The 21,254-nt window shown below is 33.1% G+C and overlaps 2 protein-coding genes across 4 annotated transcripts in view; one reads left to right on the forward strand and one right to left on the reverse strand.

The window, feature by feature from the left end:
- The window catches only part of LOC130675449 (uncharacterized), a 188,385-nt gene extending 178,837 nt beyond the window's left edge, over positions 1–9,548 (forward strand). The window contains exons 10-14 of the mRNA XM_057481145.1: positions 56–199; positions 3,691–3,893; positions 5,010–5,161; positions 6,090–6,162; positions 6,271–9,548. Coding sequence (XP_057337128.1) covers positions 56–199; positions 3,691–3,893; positions 5,010–5,161; positions 6,090–6,162; positions 6,271–6,292 — 594 coding nt within the window. The 3' untranslated portion in view covers positions 6,293–9,548. The remainder of the gene's footprint in view (positions 1–55; positions 200–3,690; positions 3,894–5,009; positions 5,162–6,089; positions 6,163–6,270) is intronic.
- Positions 8,599–20,860, reverse strand: LOC130675448 (uncharacterized). 3 transcript variants are annotated; one of them, XM_057481142.1, is made up of 24 exons: positions 20,580–20,860; positions 20,149–20,317; positions 19,853–20,076; positions 18,990–19,343; positions 17,728–18,835; positions 17,384–17,503; positions 15,967–16,836; positions 15,651–15,739; positions 15,010–15,158; positions 14,488–14,943; positions 14,202–14,416; positions 13,975–14,087; positions 13,752–13,896; positions 13,572–13,672; positions 13,334–13,509; positions 12,983–13,269; positions 12,533–12,924; positions 12,248–12,460; positions 12,060–12,185; positions 11,719–11,871; positions 11,471–11,620; positions 11,032–11,263; positions 10,711–10,890; positions 8,599–9,909 (listed from the first exon to the last, which is right to left on the reverse strand). In XM_057481142.1, exons 1-24 carry the CDS (start codon positions 20,631–20,633, stop codon positions 9,773–9,775), a joined length of 6,213 nt encoding a protein of 2,070 aa, XP_057337125.1. In that variant the 5' UTR covers positions 20,634–20,860; the 3' UTR covers positions 8,599–9,772. The 3 variants fall into 3 exon arrangements, with proteins under 3 accessions (XP_057337125.1, XP_057337124.1, XP_057337127.1); XM_057481141.1 differs by having other exon boundaries at positions 19,853–20,317; XM_057481144.1 differs by lacking the exons at positions 15,967–16,836; positions 17,384–17,503 and having other exon boundaries at positions 8,789–9,909; positions 19,853–20,317; positions 20,580–20,859.
- Between the last annotated feature and the right edge of the window lie 394 nt (positions 20,861–21,254).

A 21,254-nucleotide genomic window follows, 5' to 3' on the forward strand; every position in this document is an offset into this window, starting at 1 on the left:
TTAAATTATATATTTTTATTTTTATTTACTTTTTAATCCATTTATTTTTTACCAGCACGCTAAGAAGAAACAGCGAGTCCGCGTCGTGGAATATTGGATCGAAACGGCCAGGGAATGCTTCAACATAGGCAACTTTAATTCCTTAATGGCCATTATTGCAGGATTAAACATGTCTCCTATTTCACGGCTAAAGAAAACTGTAAGCAATTTATTATTATTTTTTATTTTTGTCTGCGACAATAAGCGGATGTTGTTGAACGGTTTCGTTTAATTAAAAGCGCGCGACTTTTTTTTTATAAGTCGTTAAATTTTTAAATTTAATGGGGGATTGAGTTATTTTATTAGAATGTTATACATTAAGAGCGTAGTCAGTTGAAATGATAAAAAAATAAATAAGTACAGAACAGGGTGTAAAAGTCATCGAAATTAATCTGTAATTTATCAAAGTGACGTGTCGAGATCGCGAGAACTTCGGAACAGAGATCAGTCTTGAGGAACTTTTAATTATGTTTAAGTTTCGCCAACTATCTCTGGGATTTAATCGAGATACCATTGAGCCGGCTTGAGGTCGGATGTACGCCAGGATCCAGCCAAGATCCAGTGTGTAGGTTATGAGCCGTGAGCTTTGGGGAAGCCGGGATAGAAGCTTGGGAGCTCGTGCAATGCAGCAGCCCCGCCTGCGAAAACACCCTGGACGTTATTCGAAGTTCATTTGGCTGGTTGACTTGATTTATGAGACACCGCGACGGAAATAATTGCAAAAACGTTGTTACCAACATTCGTTCCTGGTAAATTCAAACCTCGTAATTTTCGTTAATGGAAATTTACCACCGGTAGTACCTACGCCGCTTATCGCGACTACTTCCGTCGGATTTTATTCACCGGTTGTTCGTATACATGTGCGCCGTATATATATTTATGTACATGTGGATATATGTGGACACATTTATTCCCTGTCCACTTCTTCGAGCTCTCGAAGTGCTCGTACCGGTACAATCGAAAGCCTTAAATCACTAGTGAAAAAGCTTTTACTCTTTTCCTATTGTGTTCTGCTATTCTTTACCTTTGTTATTGTTATTATTATTTTTTTTTCGTTCATTTTTAATAAATATTAAATATCAAATATCATGTAATTTTTTGAAATTCGCGCTAGAAAAAATAATTCCGTAAAGGATAAAATTTTCTATTACTACACTGTAAAAAATTTGCTGAGCGGGTGACTACTTATTTAATCACTCAAAGGGAAGTTTATTTTAATATTAAAACTCCGAATCAGAGTGAATGCGGATTTATATAAAATCCAGATCACTCTGAAATCACTCCCTGAAAAGACAAATTTCCTATTTACTCCATATGCGAAGTGATTTTTTCTAAAACTCCGAAATCTTTTAAATAAAATCCGTAATTAGGGGAGGGAGGGGCAAAAGGGGGTACTTAAGGAAATTCCAAGTTTTCGAGGACTCAAATACGCTAAATCTTTTTTTTTTAAGATATTCAAAGTAAATAGAAGAAATTTTCAGTTACCGTTGAAAAAAAAAATTTTTCATTTCTGCGGGCAAAGTGGGGTACCCCCTAAAAAAGGAAAAAAAAAAATTTCTGGATTTTAAATGAATTTTATTAAGTTGAATTTTTTTTAAGTAATTTACATGAAGAAAAATTATATTTTACATGTTCATTGGAGACAAAAGAAGAAAAAAAATTTTTAATAGTTTTTATCATAAAACAAACGTCATTAATATTTTTCAACTGACAATTGATTTTTGAAAAAGTTTACAAAAAAAAATTCAAAGTAACGCTTAATTATATTTACAAAAGTGATTTTGGAATGTTTAAAAACCATTTAAAATATAACATTTTTTTTTATCAAATTTTGGAAGTACCCCGTTTTGCCTATCCTACCCCCTTTTGCCCCCCCTTCCCCTACTCCCGATTTTTTATAGTTTATTATTATTGTTATTGAGGTTGAATTTAATAAATATTTAGTAATCAATTAAATTACTGATATGTTTCCAGTGTCTCATATTAACAGACAAATTAAATTAAATAGTAAAATTTGACAGACAGTATGTAACATATATATATGCATATGTATAGACTTGACGTGAAAACAGTGTGTATGTATGTATATATAATTTGAACTGATGCAGAGCAGTGATCGTTCGACATTTAACGATGCTAATTTCTCGCGTGATAAACCCTCGTGTGCGCAGGCCACATGGTAATAGCTGAATTAAATCCCTCGAGAACGTATGATGGCGATGGTCCTGGTGATCCTGGTGATGCTGATGGTGGGAGACAGTCGGAATTAATACTGTGCATCGGACCCGCGTGCGAGTTCCGCGACAGTTTCATCCTCGAAGTTAATTCAATTACTGTCGTAGTCAACTCTTGCTCACGCGCCCACACTCATATCTATTCTCTGGCCATACAAACCCTAGTCTCCTGCTCATACCACCCGCTAAATTATTTGCCCCACGTCAACCTCATACATTATACCCACTAGCCATGAAATTCCATCCTGTACAAACTTTTCATACTACTACTTACTCATATTATAAATTAAAACACTCCGCGGCAGTTTGTTTCGTTTTACTAATTCAATAATGTCGCCTCTCTTTTTTTACTCTATAAATTTATCGTTAATTCCACTTGTCAATTTATTATTTTGCATCTCGTGATAATAAATCTGATAATAAATTCTAAGTACCATTGAGTCCTTAATTAAATTTGACTTTTAATGGGAAATTACATAAATTTACCAAATAGAGCATTCATTAATTATTTAGTTGTATTTCTCGATACGAGCCAATTTTAATATTAATACTAATAATAATAATAATAATAATTAAAATTAATTATTCTACCTGCATAAAATAAATAATTATCAAAAGCTTGAATTATATATATATTTTTTATAAACCAATAATTATAATAAGTACAATACGACTGTAATTAAAACACTCATTTATTAATTAAACTGAATTCTATTTCAGTCAGTAAATTTATTAATATTTGTTTAAAAAAAAAATTTCAAAATTTTCGCGTGAAAATTTATTCATGATCCCACTAATAAGCAGTCGCTTGTTCTTATGTACTGTCCAAAAAATAGTTTTTATTTTAATGCTTCAAAATATCGATCTCCTTAAATTTTTAGTCCCCTCCCCCACGAAGAACCGGTAATTTATGGGTGGCTCCTATACTGTAAAAAATTTTCGGAGTGAACGCGGGTTAAATTCTAAGTGAATGCGGAACAGATGATCGGGTATTTAGTTAATTCCCTTGAAGTAAAATTCACTCCAAAAATGTACCTAAAGTTCGGAACGTTTTTCGTGAAACGAAAATCAAAAAACAAAATGAGAAGTAAGAAATCTACTGGATCTAGAGTTTTGAAATGTTTCGTACATGCGCTAGTATGTCGGCTAAAAATTTCAGGCCACCCCTTAAGCAGTCAAATTATATAAATTTTTCATTTTCGTTGCGCGAAAAATGTTCCGATCTTCATGTACATCTCCAAGGGGAGTATTAAAAAATAAAAACTCAAAATCCGAATGAATGCGGATTTAAATAAAATCCAGTTCACCCCGCATTCGGTCCCGATTTTTTGAAGTGTAAGAAGGTTCAAACTCGTGATATAAAAGTAATAGTAAGTCTAAAATATATATATGAATATTTATTTGTTTATCGAAACAGTGGTCAAAAGTACAGTCGGCAAAGTTCTCAATTCTCGAGCACCAAATGGACCCTAGCAGCAACTTCAGTAGCTACCGCAGCACTCTAAAAGCAGCAATGTGGCGCAGCGTCGGTGCTACCGACGAAAGACAGCGAATTGTCGTTCCTTTCTTCAGTCTCCTTGTCAAGGACCTCTATTTCCTCAACGAAGGCTGCAGTAACAAGTACGTAACTCAATTACACCAATAATTTTACTAATCTACAAACTGAAACTCGATTTTAAAAATCGATTACTCCACAGTAGAAAACTTTTCATCCCCACTAAAAAAATATAAATAAAAAATTCAAACTGCCAAAAGTTACTTTGTGATCTAACATCAAAGCTTGTAATTATGATAACTACGCGTCACTGCGTATCAAACTTCCTTCCACCCCTTTCCCCTTCGTTCCTTCACCTCATCTCGGTTTAACATTTTCATCTTCGGCTTATCTTCAATATTAAAGACTAATTTCCTCTGGTTGGTGGCAACAGTACCTGAATTAACTTATTAAACTCGTAATAGCTAAAGTTTTCCCACCAGCTATATAGCAACAAGTTAAATGTATATTTTCCATTCAAATGTTGTATAAATTCTCGGTAAAAAATTTAAATAAATAGTAATAACATTCAGTACATAGTCGCAGCATATAATTTAATATGATTTAAAGTTAATGTTGAGATTACTATTGTCGATAGTAAATATCGATATTCAATTCACGATCCAACACACAACTATTCATGTAAATTTTACAACTTTGGGTATGGTACAGGGACGTTACTTTGCCAAAACTTTAACGCATAATTTACACAGAATTTATTGCTCGTTATTCTTATCTCGGTTACTTGGATGTGGAACAGAAAAAAAATCTATTTAATGTAAAAAGTAACAAGTAACAAGCCGAGATATAACTTGATGGTGACACTAAACATGTAAAAAGTTGATACGATTTATATATTTTTTCTTAGTGTGTAGGTATGTGTATATATATTTATAAATAAGAAAGTTGTTAGGGAGAAAATTGTATGAGAATTCTTAGCTGTCCTTACACGACAAATTGTCCAACTTTTCCAACTAGTAGTATTGAAGCAATCTAAAGTGTAACTATCTGTTCCATCTGCTGCTCCTTTTATCTCATTTATTTTGATACAATTTTTATTGAAGATTCTTTGCTATATTTGTTTATTTTTGTTTTATCGCAGTTTGTTTTACTTATTTATTTATTTGCTTTTTGTTTTTGTTGTTAATGCACTTTTGATAGTAGTTAGTGACGTTAAAGTTATCAATGCGTGTACTTTACAGACTTCCAAATGGTCACATCAACTTTGAAAAGTTTTGGCAACTCGCCAAACAGGTGACTGAGTTCATAGCATGGAAGCAGGTGGCTTGTCCTTTTGAAAAGAATTCACGGGTCATTGCTTTTCTACAAGCCAGTCCAGTGCTCACTGAAAATGGTATATATACAACTATTTTCTTATAATCTTTAATCTCCTTTTTTTTTTTAATTTTGATTTAAAGGGACCGTCACCTAAAATATTAGTTTGCTTTTTTTGTCATATTTCTACAGAAAATTTGAATCTGAACAACAGCCGTAATTATTTGTGTTCAAATGCGGGTAAATAGTAAACTTTGAATGCTGCCCGACGTATTTTTTTGAACCGCGTACTTTATTTTTTGAAAATCAATAAAAACCGCAGACTTTTTTTTCGATTCAAGAGAAAAAAAGTATGAGGAATTTCGTCATGAAAAACAAAATGGCGGGTAAAAGTAGTGCAATAATTTGAATATTTTCCCAGTCAAAAAATAGCAGCAATGAAAATATCGAGACAAAAAAGTCTAAAAATTTTATGTGACCTTTTGTAACCCAAGGGGTCAAAATATTTTAGTTGACCCGAAGAATCAACTGATAGAAATCGCGATCGATTTCCTAAATTTTTGAATTAATATTTAAATCATCACTAAAACCAAACTAATTATCAAAAATAAATGATCTAGTATAAAAAAAACCGCGAAATTATTTATTGGATAGGCCCGAAATTCGAAAATAAATATTTAAATAACACTAAGAAAAGTTTGAAACTACCCGCCAATTTTGAATTTTGAAAAATCCGCGGTCCCCAATAGATAATTTTCTACTAACCCACTGATTTGTCAGTTTGTTTTATCATTTTCCAAGTACAGTTTACTGCACAATAATAAGAAAATCACATAATAATTATAAAATTTTTTTATTTTTATAAATCAATTAAAATTATAAAGAAGTGAATAAAATTTCTCATCTAAACTTCGTAAAAGAAATGTCGAGTTGATATTGATTTATAAGATAATATATTTAAAGTGTAAAAGAATATTTTAATTGTGTATTGATTGAATTTTTTATAGCTCTTGCCTTAGCTTCCTTTGAATGCGAGCCACCTGACAACAATCCAGAGAAGGAACGTTATAAAGCTTTAAAGTAAGTTAAAAAAAAAGAAATATTGAAGAGATAAAACGAGAAACTTGTTCCATTTCTTAATAGATTGATTGATTAAATAATAAATTACATCACTTTGTGTTGTTGCAGATCTGATTTAAATGCCCAGTGAAAAAGAGCTAGCGCTACTGAGTGGGAGAGATACTGAAGTAGACACGTATATATTAATACTAATATATATAAGAACATAATAATCATACATATTAAGATTAAACATAAAGATTTACGACAGGCTGATCAAAGTAAGTCGATTAAGCCAAATTTAAAAACTCCTGATTCTAAACTACAAACTCATACTACGATTTTAAAACAGTATCAACTTTAATATGCATTAAGAGTTTTTATTGAGTATGCATTTATCCGCTTGGAAGTATCTCAAAGTTTATATTTTTTATTACTTTTACCCCCTCCCCTCCCACCTTTTATTAAAATTAAACGAGAGAGTTTGTCCTTTTAAATGAAATCTTGTTTTAGATTTTTTAATTATTTTGAGATACTGTCAAGTTGATTATTTAACTGTACATAGAAATACCTTTTGATATACGCTCGTTTAATATATTAATATATGAATATATGATAGCGATAAATATAAACAAAATAATAATATTGAGTGGATTTTAAAAGGAGGATTTTTGAAATCCAGTAAATTTATTATCCACTGAAATTATTTATAAAAATAAAATATTTAATAGTGATAAGAAAAAACAACTCTCTCGACTAAGTATTAAAATTAGTATTATAATTTGATTAGTTAATTTAATTAATATAAATATAAAATTAACTACTGTTCAAATAGTCGTCATAAATAAATCGGTAGACGATTTGTTTAAAATTTGAGAAAAGAAAATGAATCCACGTAAAATACTACAGGAAAAAAAAAACGGAAGCGATTTTTTTATTACAAATAGGGACCAAGAGTTTACTCTCCTTGGGATTTTAAAAATACGTGGGATTAAAACCGTGATTACATAACCGTAACAACGAGATACATATGTCTAAAAAAATCACTACCAACAACAGTAACACCAGTCAATCGTATTTAAAATAACAAAAAGTTATTAATTATTTAAAATGTGCGCCGCTGCATCTCGACACGAAAAGGCTGCAGAAGAAAGTATTCACTAAAAAATATAAACTAGATAAAATAGTGCGGTTCGAAATTTATTTACAAACAATTTTTTAGTACTTTCAGTTCTCAAAAAAATTCAAATTATTTTGAATATCGAATTATCTGGCGCGATGCCAATATATTTTTAATTTATAATTTATTGAGCCCAACTAATCATATGCACGTTATCGAGTATTCAATTCAAATTATCAATAACAAGAGACCATTTATAAAATATATATATATATATATATATATATCGTTAACTGTAGACATGGATAATTTTCCATTGTCCGTATTAATCACGGCGTATCAATGTAATCCCATTTTATTTTTATCATTATTTTACCCTTTTATTTTAAATTAAATCAAAATTTCCCGCGCAATAATTTTATATTTTTTTAAACAAAAGCTTTTGAACCTGCATTTTAATCTTTTATTACATTTACTATTTTATAAAGTGATTTTAATTTAAAAACGCTTCGCTAAATCCGCTGCGTTTTGTATTAACGGACTGCTAAAAATATAAATTAAGCAATTACGTCAATCTCTTTTATTATACAGACGCAAAAACAAGTAATAAATAATAAATACATGTCTTATAGTACTGAATTATAATGAGACACTTACTATTAGTTCTGTAAATAGTAAAAAAAAAAGAAAAAAAGAAAAAAAAATTACTTACGTGTACGTATTCGTAATGTTGAGGTAATGGAGCTAAAAAAATTAGTGTATGGTCGAATGGACGAGTCTGTTTAGAGTATACAATTAAATATATATAATACTTGTATTGACGTATGAAAACTCGACATATATAAAAAAGTATGAATTAGACACTTAAAATATATGAAGTATCATAAACGCACGAGCATTTTAATAAAATGTCTCATGAACAGAAAAACATCTTAAATAATTGTTTGTTTTCTAGTCACTAGTTATTAGTTATCGATAAATTTAAAAGACAGCCAAGCGAAATGTTTTTAACAATTTATTTAAATCCGGTTTTTAAATTTTAAAATACAATTATATATTTTAAACTATTTATATTTATAGATATTTAAATAAATTGAGTTGTTTGAAGAAAAAAAAATGTTAAGGTTTTATTTAAATTAAACGTACGCAGAAAAAATAATTTTTTGGCGCCAAAAATTGTATGGTTCTGAAGTCAGCAGACAATTAAAGATTTTTTAACTTTTTTTTATCATTTAATTTAAAAAAATAAATAAATAAAAATATGCACATGTAGAAAATTAAGAAAACTATAAGTGCAATTTTTCAAAATATTTTTATTTTATAATTTATCGTTTTTGGAAAAATCTAAAAACTATTAGTCGGCTAACTGCAGTATCATAAAATTTTGACGTCTCAAGAAATTTTTTGAATTATTTACTAAAAGCAAAAACTTTCTTGAGGTAAAAAAAAAATTTTTTTCAGTCGTAAGAAAATTTTTGTCTTCAAGTCACAGTGCAAAATATTTCTTGCGCCAAGGAATTTTTTTTTCTGTGAAATATTTTACCCCACATTCCACGTGAGTGAAACTAATCTATTAAAAAAAAAGTAAATAAATACAAAGTGTTTAAATATTAACGATTTAAAATTTAAAAATATAAATTGTTCGTTCGCACGTACAAATAAACATTATATACATTATGGATGTTGTTATTTATATCTCATCGGGAAAATGATATTGCTGAGAGTTATATGAACAGAAACTTTTAATAAAAACACCTCATACAGTTGCAGATAAATCGAATCTATATACATTTACATTTATATACACAAACACATAAAACAAAAAAAATTGTTTTCATTTTTAGACGCGAGTAACAACCAATCATAATATATATATAAATATATATATTGCCACGTATCGATCATAATTTTTTCTGTGTCTAAAAGTGAGGAAAGTCGGAATTATTTATACGAAAAATTTTAAGTTGTGTTCAAATATTTGTATCAATTGAAATAAAAATGTTCGCACTACACATTCATGCACTAAAAATATATATGACTGTATGTTTGTAAAACATAAATAATATTAATAATTATAATAATAATAATAATGATAATAATAATAATTATTATAAAACTTTTTACGTTTTAAACCCGTCCTCAGTGTAAATATGTCAATTTACAATAATAATGTTTTTACTTGCGCTGTATTACGACCGAATACGTTGGGACTTGTACATATATACTTTTTCGTTATATATTATTATTATGATATTATATAAATATATAAATATATATATAAGAAAAACTAAAATGAATTAATGATAAAGAACAACTAAAATTATTGTAGAAAAAGAAACGAGAGAATGAAATAAAAACTTAAATAGAAACTTAAAAGTATACGTTTTACATAAATTATTTATTTATTTTTATTTATATTAATTATCGATAGAACCCAAAGTATCCTTGTTTCCATCCCTGGCTCTTAAATAAAAAACGAGCTCGGAAGTTTAAGTTCCAGTCGTGCATGGTCTACCTGCCAGATAACGAGTCTCGTATTTTTTCATCGATCCAATCTCGGTAATGAGCAATACGTACGTAAACTCCGGGCTTGTTTGCTTTCCCGCAATGCTGACCCCAGCTGGTGATGCCGTAAAGGGTGAACACGCCTGTATCGATATCAAGACATCATATTACAAGTATCTGTGTAAGTTGGCTCATATTTTTAACATATACTCCTTCATTTTTTTATAGGAGACTCAAAAGTTCAACCAACTATGGGCCGTCATTAAAATGTGCAATTTAATTTATAAAACAAATTTTTTTTTTACCCTTTAAAGGTCATCTGAGATATATATATATATATATATATTTTTTTAATACTTTTAAGTGCCTTCCAAACTTATTAGTAAATTAATTTTATATATTTTTGTAATTTATTATTTGTGGGCTTTCATTAAATTTTTTTTTTGTAAAATTAATTACAATTTTTTCTGAAGCAAATAAGAATTTTTTATTTGATGACTAGAATGTCTATGGTAAAAAAAAATTAAATCAAAAGTCGGTTACCGATGGGCCTTAAATAAGCCCGGGAAAAAAAATTCAAATGTCGAGCGGAAATTTAACCGTAACTAAAATAATCAATAAAATGGAAATTATTTTGAGTAATTATCGATTATAATTAGAGAGGATTTTGATAATTTGTTAAGAGGATTACAGACTAGTCTGGAGCTTATGAAGCGAGTGAAGACAAGTCAATTAATTACGTAATACGGATTTAATCATGTTTTCGCACTCCTGTAGTTAGAGCCGCCCGAAATAGAAAACTCACTTAGCTTTGGTGGCTGATTAATAAACTAAAAAATGAGTATTACGAAAAGAGCCAGTGGGTCTAGATAACGAAGACGTGGAATTTGAATTAGTGATAAATATTTATAAATTAAATTAAAAATTAAAATGAATGGAATTACCATTATGATGACATGCAAGTGGTCCGCCGGAATCTCCATCGCAGGCATCTACGCCTTCATTTAAATATCCTGCACACATCATACCATCACTTATAGCGCCTTCACCGTAAACGTAGTCTGCACGGCAAATATTTTGGTCAATCAGTGGAATCCATCCGAAGCGCAAATCCCTCGAGTGCGCTATAAAATCAAGGATCTCCGTGATTATAATTCACCTACTGACGTTGGACGTAAATGTTGGAATTGGAAGAGGCGAACAGCGGAAATGGAAGAGATGGAAGAGGGAAATAGAGTCAAGTAACGCATGATATGCCAACTCACCAGATTTTCCAGTCTCGATGCTCCCGAACCCACTGATCGTACAGTTCAAGCCATCAGAATATTCTGCGTTTCTCGGTGGCAGACAAATTGGCATTATGTGCTTACCGAGTGGAATACCACGACCTTTCAATAACACCAAAGCAATGTCATTGTTCATACGATGACCCTTCCGGAATTCCTCGTGGATGTAATAATCTTCTATATTTGCCTCCGCTTCGGTGCCTTCCTCTATCTATTAAAAAAAAAATTAATTACTAAATATTTCCCTTGGAAAAAAAATTATCCCTCGGAAAATGCCGGGTAAAAAATTTAACTGATTCTCCCACCGCAAACTTTTAAAAGTTTAAATCCTTATAAACTTTTTTCCAGCGTAATACGTAATTATAAATTTTTTTTTTTTCGCAGAAAAAAATAAATATAACATAATATTTTTTATTACCTCAGTATTGTAATCTCCAGCGCGAACAAAATAAGTACCCTTGTTGTAGCCCTCGAGACAATGGGCCGCTGTCAAGACATGCAGAGGAGAGATAACGACTGCACCGCACCAATGATTTGACCTGCTGTGACCCCGCACTCGTATACTTGCCTGAATAAAAATATATTATATTATCACTGCATATATTTACATCTCTGCTATTATTTATTCGTGATAATAACAATAATAGCCATTATTTTTTTAATTACCTGCCACGGATACGAGTCTTTCGGGGCCAATGAACCGTAAACAACTTTAGCAAATATTTCCTCTTCATTATTAAAATCTTCCGCCCGTTTTCCGCAATTACTCGGCAGAATGTCATTGATATTTATCTCCGTAACCACGCGGTTAATATCGTCCTATCAAAAAAAATTGATACTTAAAAATAAGTAACGCAAAGGGTCAATAATAATAATGATGACAAATTCTGTTGAATTGTTTTATTCGTAAAAAATTTTCTGGTTTTTTTATTTGATACATAGTGAGTATTTTATGCCAGTAATTTACTAATATAAGTAATAAATCAAATAGAAATATCATCAGTTACCTCTTCGATATTTACTGAAACGTCTTGGCAAATTACTCCGACGTCTTCCTCATGATTGCAATTACTTTGACCCCAGGGGCTGTGCTCGCATCGATGAATTTGGGTTTCATTTCCGTAGCAGAATACCTTCAATAAATATTTACTTATAGTATTTTCTTATCAATTAAATTTTGTTTAAGTAAAATTACCTCGTCAAGCCAAATCGGGCCTTCGCCGGAGCCAAAGAACGCGTCTTTTCTGGCGATTGCGGAGCCGCCGAAACCCAGTGATCGGCAGACAACTTTTGCAGCGGCGTGACTGAAATCATCGTCGCAGATGGTACCCCATACACCGTGATGGCGAATTTCCACACGACCTTCTGACGGATTAGTGCCGTTAACTAAACGTACTTCGAATGGCGCCTATAAGATAACAGAAATAATGATAATTATCTTGGTATTTAATCAGTAATTATTTTATGACGGAAAATTTACATCGCAGTGAGCAGAACTTTCGTCGGAAGAATCAGGACAATCAACGACTTCGTCACAAATAAAGGGAGTGGGAATGCAAACGGGACTGGTGTCACACTTCCAGTTTCCCTCGGGGCAGGTGTCGACGGCCGTTTTGCAGACGACACCGACGGCTTCTTCAGGCGAGCAATCGTGGACTCCCCATCCGTCAAAGTCACACTCTCTTAGAGAAGTTTCGTTGCCTCTGCATTTCAACTGGTCGACCATAAACCGCGTCGGCGGATCCATGTTACCAAAAAATCCTCCCGGGCGAATTTCTAAAGCTCCCAATTCGAATCCTATCTCCCGGCAAATAACGTCAGCGTCTATCATACCGAACCCGTCGTCACAAACTTGTCCCCACAGACCCATTACTAAAAATAAATTCAGATTAAATTCATAATAATAATATTAGTAATTAAATTTACTTACTTTTAACTTCAACACGACCTTCGTGTTCATTTTCCGAACCACTCAGTCGTATTCCGTAATCCAATTTCTCTAGCTTACAAGTGCTTTCGTCAGAGCGATCATTGCAGTCATTTTTGCCATCACACACTTGTGTTTGATTGATACACTTTTTATTATTGCAAACGAACATTCCCGTGCAATCAACGCTCAGATCAATCATCTCGTAATAATCGAAGCCCGTGACGGCTTCTAACGCCCCAGTGGCTCCGATATTACTATCGCTCAGCAAACATAAATTTTCATTTATCCTAAAAAAAATTAATTAATTATCAGTCCACATCACCCCCCTCCATACTAATTCCGTAAATTTACTTGTGAGAAAACGAGCGGCAAGTGAATTTAGCTTCTTTGCAACGCAAAGCACAAGTCTTTGGTGGAGTGTTGAGCCATTTTTCTACATCGTGGCCAGTAAGTCTGTGGTCTGGTGTCCGTTTAAAGAAATCTAGATGCTCGGAACACAGGAGCTCATCCCTACCATTGGTACAATCCTGAAAAGTTGATAAATATTTTAAATAATTGATAGCTTACTAAAAATTTTAGCAAAACTCACAGCTTCGCCATCACAGACCCAATGAGACGGAATACATTCTTCGGGTAAGCATTCAAAATGTCCTTCTTTGCACGTCCCGCCCACTGGAGACCTTACTGTGCCTATTGATTTAAATGAATATCAATAAAATTATTTGTAAACAAAACTATAAAAAATTTATCATTATTTTCTTTTAATTACCGATATGACCGCAAGAAGGAATGTCACAATATTCTTGTTCCCCAGATACTCCAGTAAAGCACCAAGGCTTCGAGTCCTTCATAGGGTTCGGATTTCTGCAGTAATTATGAGTCTTTAATTTTTCTCTGACCCCGCGATCCAAGACCTGAATTTAAAAAAAAATCAAAATTAATATATTTATTCATCTGTTTACTTTAAAATTAAAACTTGCGCTTTAACGTACGTTTACGAGAAGAGGATAAGCCACGGATGTATGGTTCCAGGGCAAACAAGGTTTACCCGAAGCCGCAACGCTGGCTTTGCCTAGATACTGATGTCCTTTACCGTAAACACAACCTGTAAATATTAAACCGTTAAATATTGAGACAGTTATGCATACTATGGAGTTGGCAGTTGATAAGAGAGATAAGCAGCCAAATATTGCAGTCTAGGATTTAATAACAAACGTACTTATGTCGTCGTAAGGTCTTTTACAAACATAAGCGTGGCCCTTCATGGAGGCCGCGCAGTCTTCAATGTCCCAGAAAAAGTAATCAGACATGCACGTGGAATCGGGGTTATTGTAACAAGGATATTTTTTTTTCATTATTATACAAACGGGTCTTGATCCTGCCCACGGCGGAATTTTTTTCTCATCTTTCCACCCCGGCCACCATTTCGAAAATCTGTAAGTGGATTAAAATTTTAACTTTACAAAGTAAACTTGGGATTTAATTATACGTAAAATAAAACTAACTTGAATTTAGCTTTGGCTGAGTCTTCCCACAACCAAATAGACCGATTAAAAGTCGTGAACCCAATTCCCGAGGTCATAATTGACTCGATATCCGGATGACGTTGAATCAACCACTCGGAAATGAAATTATTTTCGCCCTGACTCGTGATGTCAACGAGTCTGGCATTCTTCGAGGCGCAGTATTTCAATGCCTCGGCGTGATTTAATCCCGAGCTCGCGTCTGCGAGGTGGTAGCAGTTCCCGTCATGGGGAGTCTCATCACCCCGACAATAAGCAACTCGATTAGGCAGACAACTGACTCCGACTGCGTCCCGTTCAATGCTGCACTCACTTCCGTGAGTAAATTTACATGTCTGGAAATTAGTCTCGTTCCCCTGACATTGGACACTCGTCGCGGCAACCCACTCCGGTGTATCATCTTTTTTAGTCCGTCCTTGCCAAGCTGTTTCCGCGCCTCTAAATAATTAACTCGTCAGTAATTATTAAAACTAATTGCTAAATTAATTTATTTATTAATTGAACCTCGTAAATCCGAGTTGACGGCACACTAAATTGGCTTCTTTTAAAGTCCATCCAAATTTAGTGTCACAGATAAGTCCCCATCCAGGTTCGATACCTTGAACTTCAACGTATCCGTCTCTGTTGCTGGACCCGCCTCGCAGTCTTAAAATCTGCAGACATTAAAACTTTTAATTAAATGTTAATCTCACTCAGTAATTAAAGAAAATAAAATTCAAGAAAACTTTTTTGCTTGATTTATAAAACGAAACTAAAAATTTTCACAAAACTTAAGTACAATATTTCTTATTTTAATAAAAATTTATTCAACAGATTTCCTGTTGCAGCTACGGGACTTGTCCTGTAACTGCAACATTTTTTTTCGTGGTCATAAATTTTTAACGGCAGTAGATTTTTATTACAATTAAAAAAATATTTTCTTGGCAATCCAATAAATTAAAAATTTGAATTAAAATTTTTTTTTGTAAGAGATTAATTATTTTAAAGCTTAAGCTTTTAAAATAAAAATATCAACAATAGAAGCTGTTAAAATTTATTTAAAGAATATAAAAACATATATTTTTTTTTCATAATTTAAAAACGTGGCGGTGCCTTTTAATATTTAAATTAAATAAAACAATCAAACAAATATTAAAACACAATACCTGGCCGGATAAAGGAGTAATTAATTTCGTGTCCGTATGACCGAGTGAGTGAACAGGCGGAACATAATAAACCGGGAAGGCCGTCTCGACTGTTGAATAATAAAAAATTTTTTTCGCTTAATAATAAAACAAAATGGATAATAAATTACAATAAATATTAAAACGTTGATTGGTGCCGCTAGCAAGCAGTGCTAAAAATTCATTAAAAGCGTCGACAAAGAACAGAAAAGTAACGACAAAAAAAAAACTCAGCGCAAGTTTTTAATGTACATTTACTTACTTTACTTACTTACTTATTTACATTAAAATTACTTACTTTGCTTCCAAGGCGCAGATTCAACATTAAAAATATCTAGATCCACGGTCTTCACATCAATCTTCATTACGCTGCTGGTACTCTCAGTGGTGGTTTTATTTTTGCTCTTATTTACAACTTTCGGCTTCCACGTGTCGATATCCAGGACATCGACGTCATATCTATCGACGCTGGGTTCAATAGACACTGAATTTATTTTATTTTCGTAGCCCAGCTCGTCGTCGTACCCGTAATTAATGTTGTCTTCATCAATCGATACCGTCGGCGCATTTGTATCGGGCTTTTCCCAAGGCTCTGATAAACTGTCAGGTAAAATTCTCTCTTGTCTATTTGTCGGGGGAGTAACAGGGGGAGCATAAGACGGAGTGAAAGCATCAGTTGTAGTACCAGGACTTTCATTGCGAATATTATAATTGCCGCCACCCTCGGGTTCTTCGTGGGGATGAACCGGCTTCAGTGTACTCGTGGGTGGAATACGCGTCTTATGGTTGTATAAATCGTTGTTTGTTTTGTTCTCGGGCTTCCATCCGATGTGAGACTGATTAAAGTGGTTGTTCATGGTATATTGCGTCTTGTTATTGTGCTTAATAGGCTTCCATGACGGGTTATTTTGCTGGTAATGGTTCCCGGGATTCGACTGACTGGTCGAATGAGGATGAATGTCTGGGTATGAATTATTACGGGGCTTCCATTTAGATTCATTAATATTTGTATTATTATAATAAGCCGGCGCACCGTAACCGAAATTAGGTGGTTTTTTATTCGTACTCGTGGTATTTGAATCACTCCTCAGAATATAATGCCCGTAGACACGAGTCCCGTTTATGTTGACGTAAACTCCAGGTGACTTTGGCTGCGTAGATGAAGTGGCTAAAAGTACAATAGTAGGTATTGATTTTCTGTGTACAAAAAATTTCGTTCATAATAAATTTAGATCTAAATTTTATGACGAAACTCAGATCGTGACACAAATATGACTTTCATGACAAATTTACTCCAACTTTTCGTCTAGTAAATCAGTATCAATTACAAAATTAATTTATTACGTCTTTTAATTGGACTTGGGATGACTTCGATAGAAACTTGACTGAATTTTTACTGAATTAAACCTTTTGTCAAATTTATCGATTCAGAAATTACAAATAAACTTCTTCTATCAAGTACTTGATTTACGTAAATCAGTTTCGATTGTAGAATTAATTTAGTGAATGAACTTCGGATCACTTGGATTTAAATTTTACTGAGTCATAATTTTGTCGTGATTAAAGTTGTTGATACAAATTCATGATGAAAGTCATATTTGTGTCACGATCTGGGTTTCGGGATGAAATTTAGATCTAATTAATTATTATATTATTTCAAAAAAAGAAATATATGTATATATAGTTATACTTTCAATTTAGGAATCTATTCATACCTGACGGCTGACCTTTAGCTTGATTATAAATACCCGCGTTACTTGACCAGGGATCCGTCTTTGAATTATCTGGCATTGGCGGTCGGTAGCTGAGTTGATCCGTCAAACTTATTGGAAGGCCTTTAAAATTTATCAATGCTGCTAAATTAGTATTTGCTGTTCAATTTGGATTAACTGAGATTGGATTTTCTCAATATGATACTTTTTTTGTGATTGTAAAAAATAGACATATGTAAGAGCGAAGCATTGGTTAGCATGCTGAGGAAAGGTTTTAGTTACAAGAGCTTCAGAGAAGCTTGTAGAGCAGCTCTACGCATAGATACTAATACAAATGCGTTACTTACCTTGATTGGTTGGTTTTGGAGACGCGTTTTCATCAGACCACCGGCCAGGAGTAAACCCGTTTGAAGGTTCATATCCATATCCGTGGCCATTCAATACAGTGGGCTTTGTTGTTGAGTCAGAGTAAATAGGTCTCCAAGTTGGTTTATTCCATTGATTATCCGTAATGGGTTTCCATTGATTATTACCAGGACTTGGGGAATTTCCTCTGTTTGCTTCAACGTAAATGTTGCCTCGATACGGCGGAAACTCTCTTGGCTTATTATAAATATCACGACTAGGATGATTTTGATAAATATTTGGTGGATTTTGTGACGGATTGTAAGAATTTGTTCTTGCAGTCGGTCGGTTGTCAATAAGTGGTGGGTAATTTTGATGAGGTTGTCTTGGTGGAAATCTTCCTTGTCCATATCCTTGACCATGACCTTGTACTTGACCCTGTCCTGGATTCGAACAACCCGGATATAAACAAGGTGGATTATTTTGATTATAACCCGGACGATTTTGAGTGAATCCATTGTTCGAATTTCCTTGACCATGATTCCAAGAACCCGACTCTTGTATACGGCCCTCACGTGCTCCGTTACTACTTCCGGTTGTCTGATCACAACCTGGCACATTGTACGGCCAATCGCAGACACTGATACTGGGATTGAAAACAGTTCCCGGACCGCAATCCATTATGAAAGTTGATCCATGATCGCATTGTAAAAATTTACCACAATCCGTGGGATGCTTCAGGATTCCCGAGAAATCGCGGGGACAAACTACCGGTTGAATCACTTGTTGTCGAGCTGGTATTGGTCTCCAAGTATTTTGATTATTCGGAATTGCATAACTTGACGAACTATCTCTGAAGGGTGACGACATTGGTGAGGATCGCGGCGGAGATAAATACAGAGACGGTGCGTCTTGGGTTTCTTCGATGGCATTTTCGCACCCCCATACATTCTTAGGCCAATCACAGAGGCCGATTATGGGATTGAATACTGTTCCAGTGCCGCAGCTTTTAATTATCGTTCTCCCATTGACACATTGGAGAAATTTTTTGCAGTCATTCGGATGCGGCAGATAACCGGTCATTTGTTCTGGACATTTTGGTTGATATCTCTAGCAAAAATAAAAAATAAAATAACTGATTAAACTGTAAACTAGCAGATAAGCGTTAAGTTTTAATCTCTACAAATTTACAAAAGGAATTATCAATAGATTTATAAACTTCTGAGTGAGTTTGATCAAACTTATATTCTATAATCTCACATACATTAAATTCAGCAGTAATTAGTGTAGAATATTTATCAGACAAAGGCTCTCGTGCTCCTGGAATTTCCGGTTGGGAGTAATCCGATGCAACAAAGTCAGCCAACTCTCCACCGTAGCACTTAACTTTGTGGGGAAAATCGCACTCGAGGGTTAAGGGATTGAATCTAGTTCCAGGTGCGCACGGCTGAATAAAAGCACGTCCCTTCCAACAGTTCACAAAGAAATTACAATCGACTGGATAAATAAACTGACCAGTCGCTTCCGGGTGCGGACACTCAACTCCTACCGCACGATCATACTTGGCTACGTTTGAAAATTCACCTTCTGGTCTTACTATCGCTTCCTTTCGAGGTTTCTGTCGAAAACAAATTCCTTTAAATTATTTTATTAGCGCCCATTTGCATGCCAAGTCTTCAAGCTCAACTTTTCTACTCCGATTCCAGCAGAAGTTAATTTTCCTCACAAAATTTGAAATTTAAACGGAAGCCGATGCAACGTAAACGTTTAGTTATTTCACCAGGTGAAGAGTTAGTAGTAAATGAAACCTTGAAATTAATAATCAATACACTGGCGATAAATCTGTTCATTGGGTGATTTAATTAAAAAGTTAACTCCTGTTTCGCATCATGCATTAATCGATTAAATATGTAGTATTAAATTTAATTGTATCACATTTTCCAGAGGTAAAATTTATTCATGCCGTTATTAAAAATTTAAATGTCCACTGCGTGCAATCATAGCATAATTTGAATGTTAATTGTTTTATTAAATCAAATATGTTTCATATTTTTCTTATAAAAAAATTTTTTAATAAATATTAATAAGCATTCGTAAATTATTTGTCAAATAAACGTGCCAACGTACATTTAAATCGTCAGTTACTCCTTCGTAGAGACTCTGCTCCGGTACAAGTATTTTATTTTTATTTACGTTTAGATTTTTACCACCTCCTTTGACACCTTTCGGTTTACCTTCAGCCAAATTTCGGTCGTACAAATTGCCGTTTAAATTGTAAGATGAAAATTTATTTTGAATTTTACTGGCATCGCTAATTACAGGCTGCGTCTCTTGGTCGTTAAATCTGTGAGCTTTGTCGTAATTCAAATAATTATTATATGAAAGTTCAGTTCGCTGTTCAATGTCACTTGCGGAATTCTTACGCCAATCGCTCGGAGTTTTACCACCGAAATTACTCAGCGTCTGGGTTTCCGGTTCTCTAGGGGGCAGGATAAATTCTGCGGGTGGTACGGAATCTTCACCTGACAAATACCAAGGCAAAGATTCTCGGCGCTTTGGTGGTTTTGTTGTCGTTAATGCTGGATCATAAATCTACAATAATTCCAGAACACGTGTTTCATATTTTTTTTTTAATTACTACCTTTCATTACTATCTTATCTTTTATCTTCACTTCGTTTAATATTCATGCTTACTTGGGTTTAAATATCAAACAAAAATTTTAAAATCATTCATTCAGTCTCTTAATAGTAAAATTTAAATTCAAATTCATTGGAATTTGAATTTAAATTTAATTTTATTAATTAAAATAATTTGTTCCATTAATTGGTAATTAAAATATAATAAATTACTTACTCCATAAACAATTTCCAGGGTAAAAATAAATATAAAAATAATATGAAACCTCATATTTAAAATAATTTTATCACTTAAATTTAATAAATATATTCATGACACTCTTGCACATGTCATAGAGCTACTGAATGAAGCAATTGAACTATCTGAATATTTATTAAATCTATAGGTATATATATCTATATCTATATAAAATAAATATATAAAGTAGTTTTATTAAACACTTGTCAGTGTGTCTACTTGGTAAAGCGTTTAAGTCAACACTGCTCGCTGTCTTGCTGTCTTGTGACGAAAAAACGTCACGATAATATTTATATTAATATAAATACATATATTGTTAGATATATGAAGCATTTCCCTGCAGAAGGTTATCAGCTAAGCCGAGGGTAAAGGTCCCGCGTTATGTTCAATGCTGAAATCAGTCTGTTTCCTCGTGTGCATTAAACACTGAGCGGTTTATTTTAATTTCTGTGCCCTACATTTGCGCAGCATCTTCAATTACATAAACTAATTGTCAACTACTGATGTACATCAGACAGTAACAATAATAAGTTTATTAATGGAATTGAAGAAATGATAAATTACCAATTGACCGGCTCACGACTCCGGTCAATTTAATATTTCACTTTACCAGTAATCTAACTTGCAGATGCATCTAAAATTTATTTTATTAAT

Source organism: Microplitis mediator, chromosome 10 (genome assembly GCF_029852145.1).
Source record: "Microplitis mediator isolate UGA2020A chromosome 10, iyMicMedi2.1, whole genome shotgun sequence".
Lineage (NCBI taxonomy): Eukaryota > Metazoa > Arthropoda > Insecta > Hymenoptera > Braconidae > Microplitis > Microplitis mediator.

What these genes read in the sequence shown, in the direction of transcription:
- LOC130675448 (XM_057481141.1), bottom strand. Translation starts at nt 20,633, where the DNA reads ATGAGGTTTCATATTATTTTTATATTTATTTTTACCCTGGAAATTGTT. An exon ending in GGGTCTGTGATGGCGAAGCT is followed by an intron (nt 13,510 to 13,571) that starts GTGAGTTTTGCT and finishes TCAACTTTTCAG; the next exon opens with GATTGTACCAATGGTAGGGA. An exon ending in AAGACTCGTATCCGTGGCAG is followed by an intron (nt 11,621 to 11,718) that starts GTAATTAAAAAA and finishes ATTTTTATTCAG; the next exon opens with GCAAGTATACGAGTGCGGGG.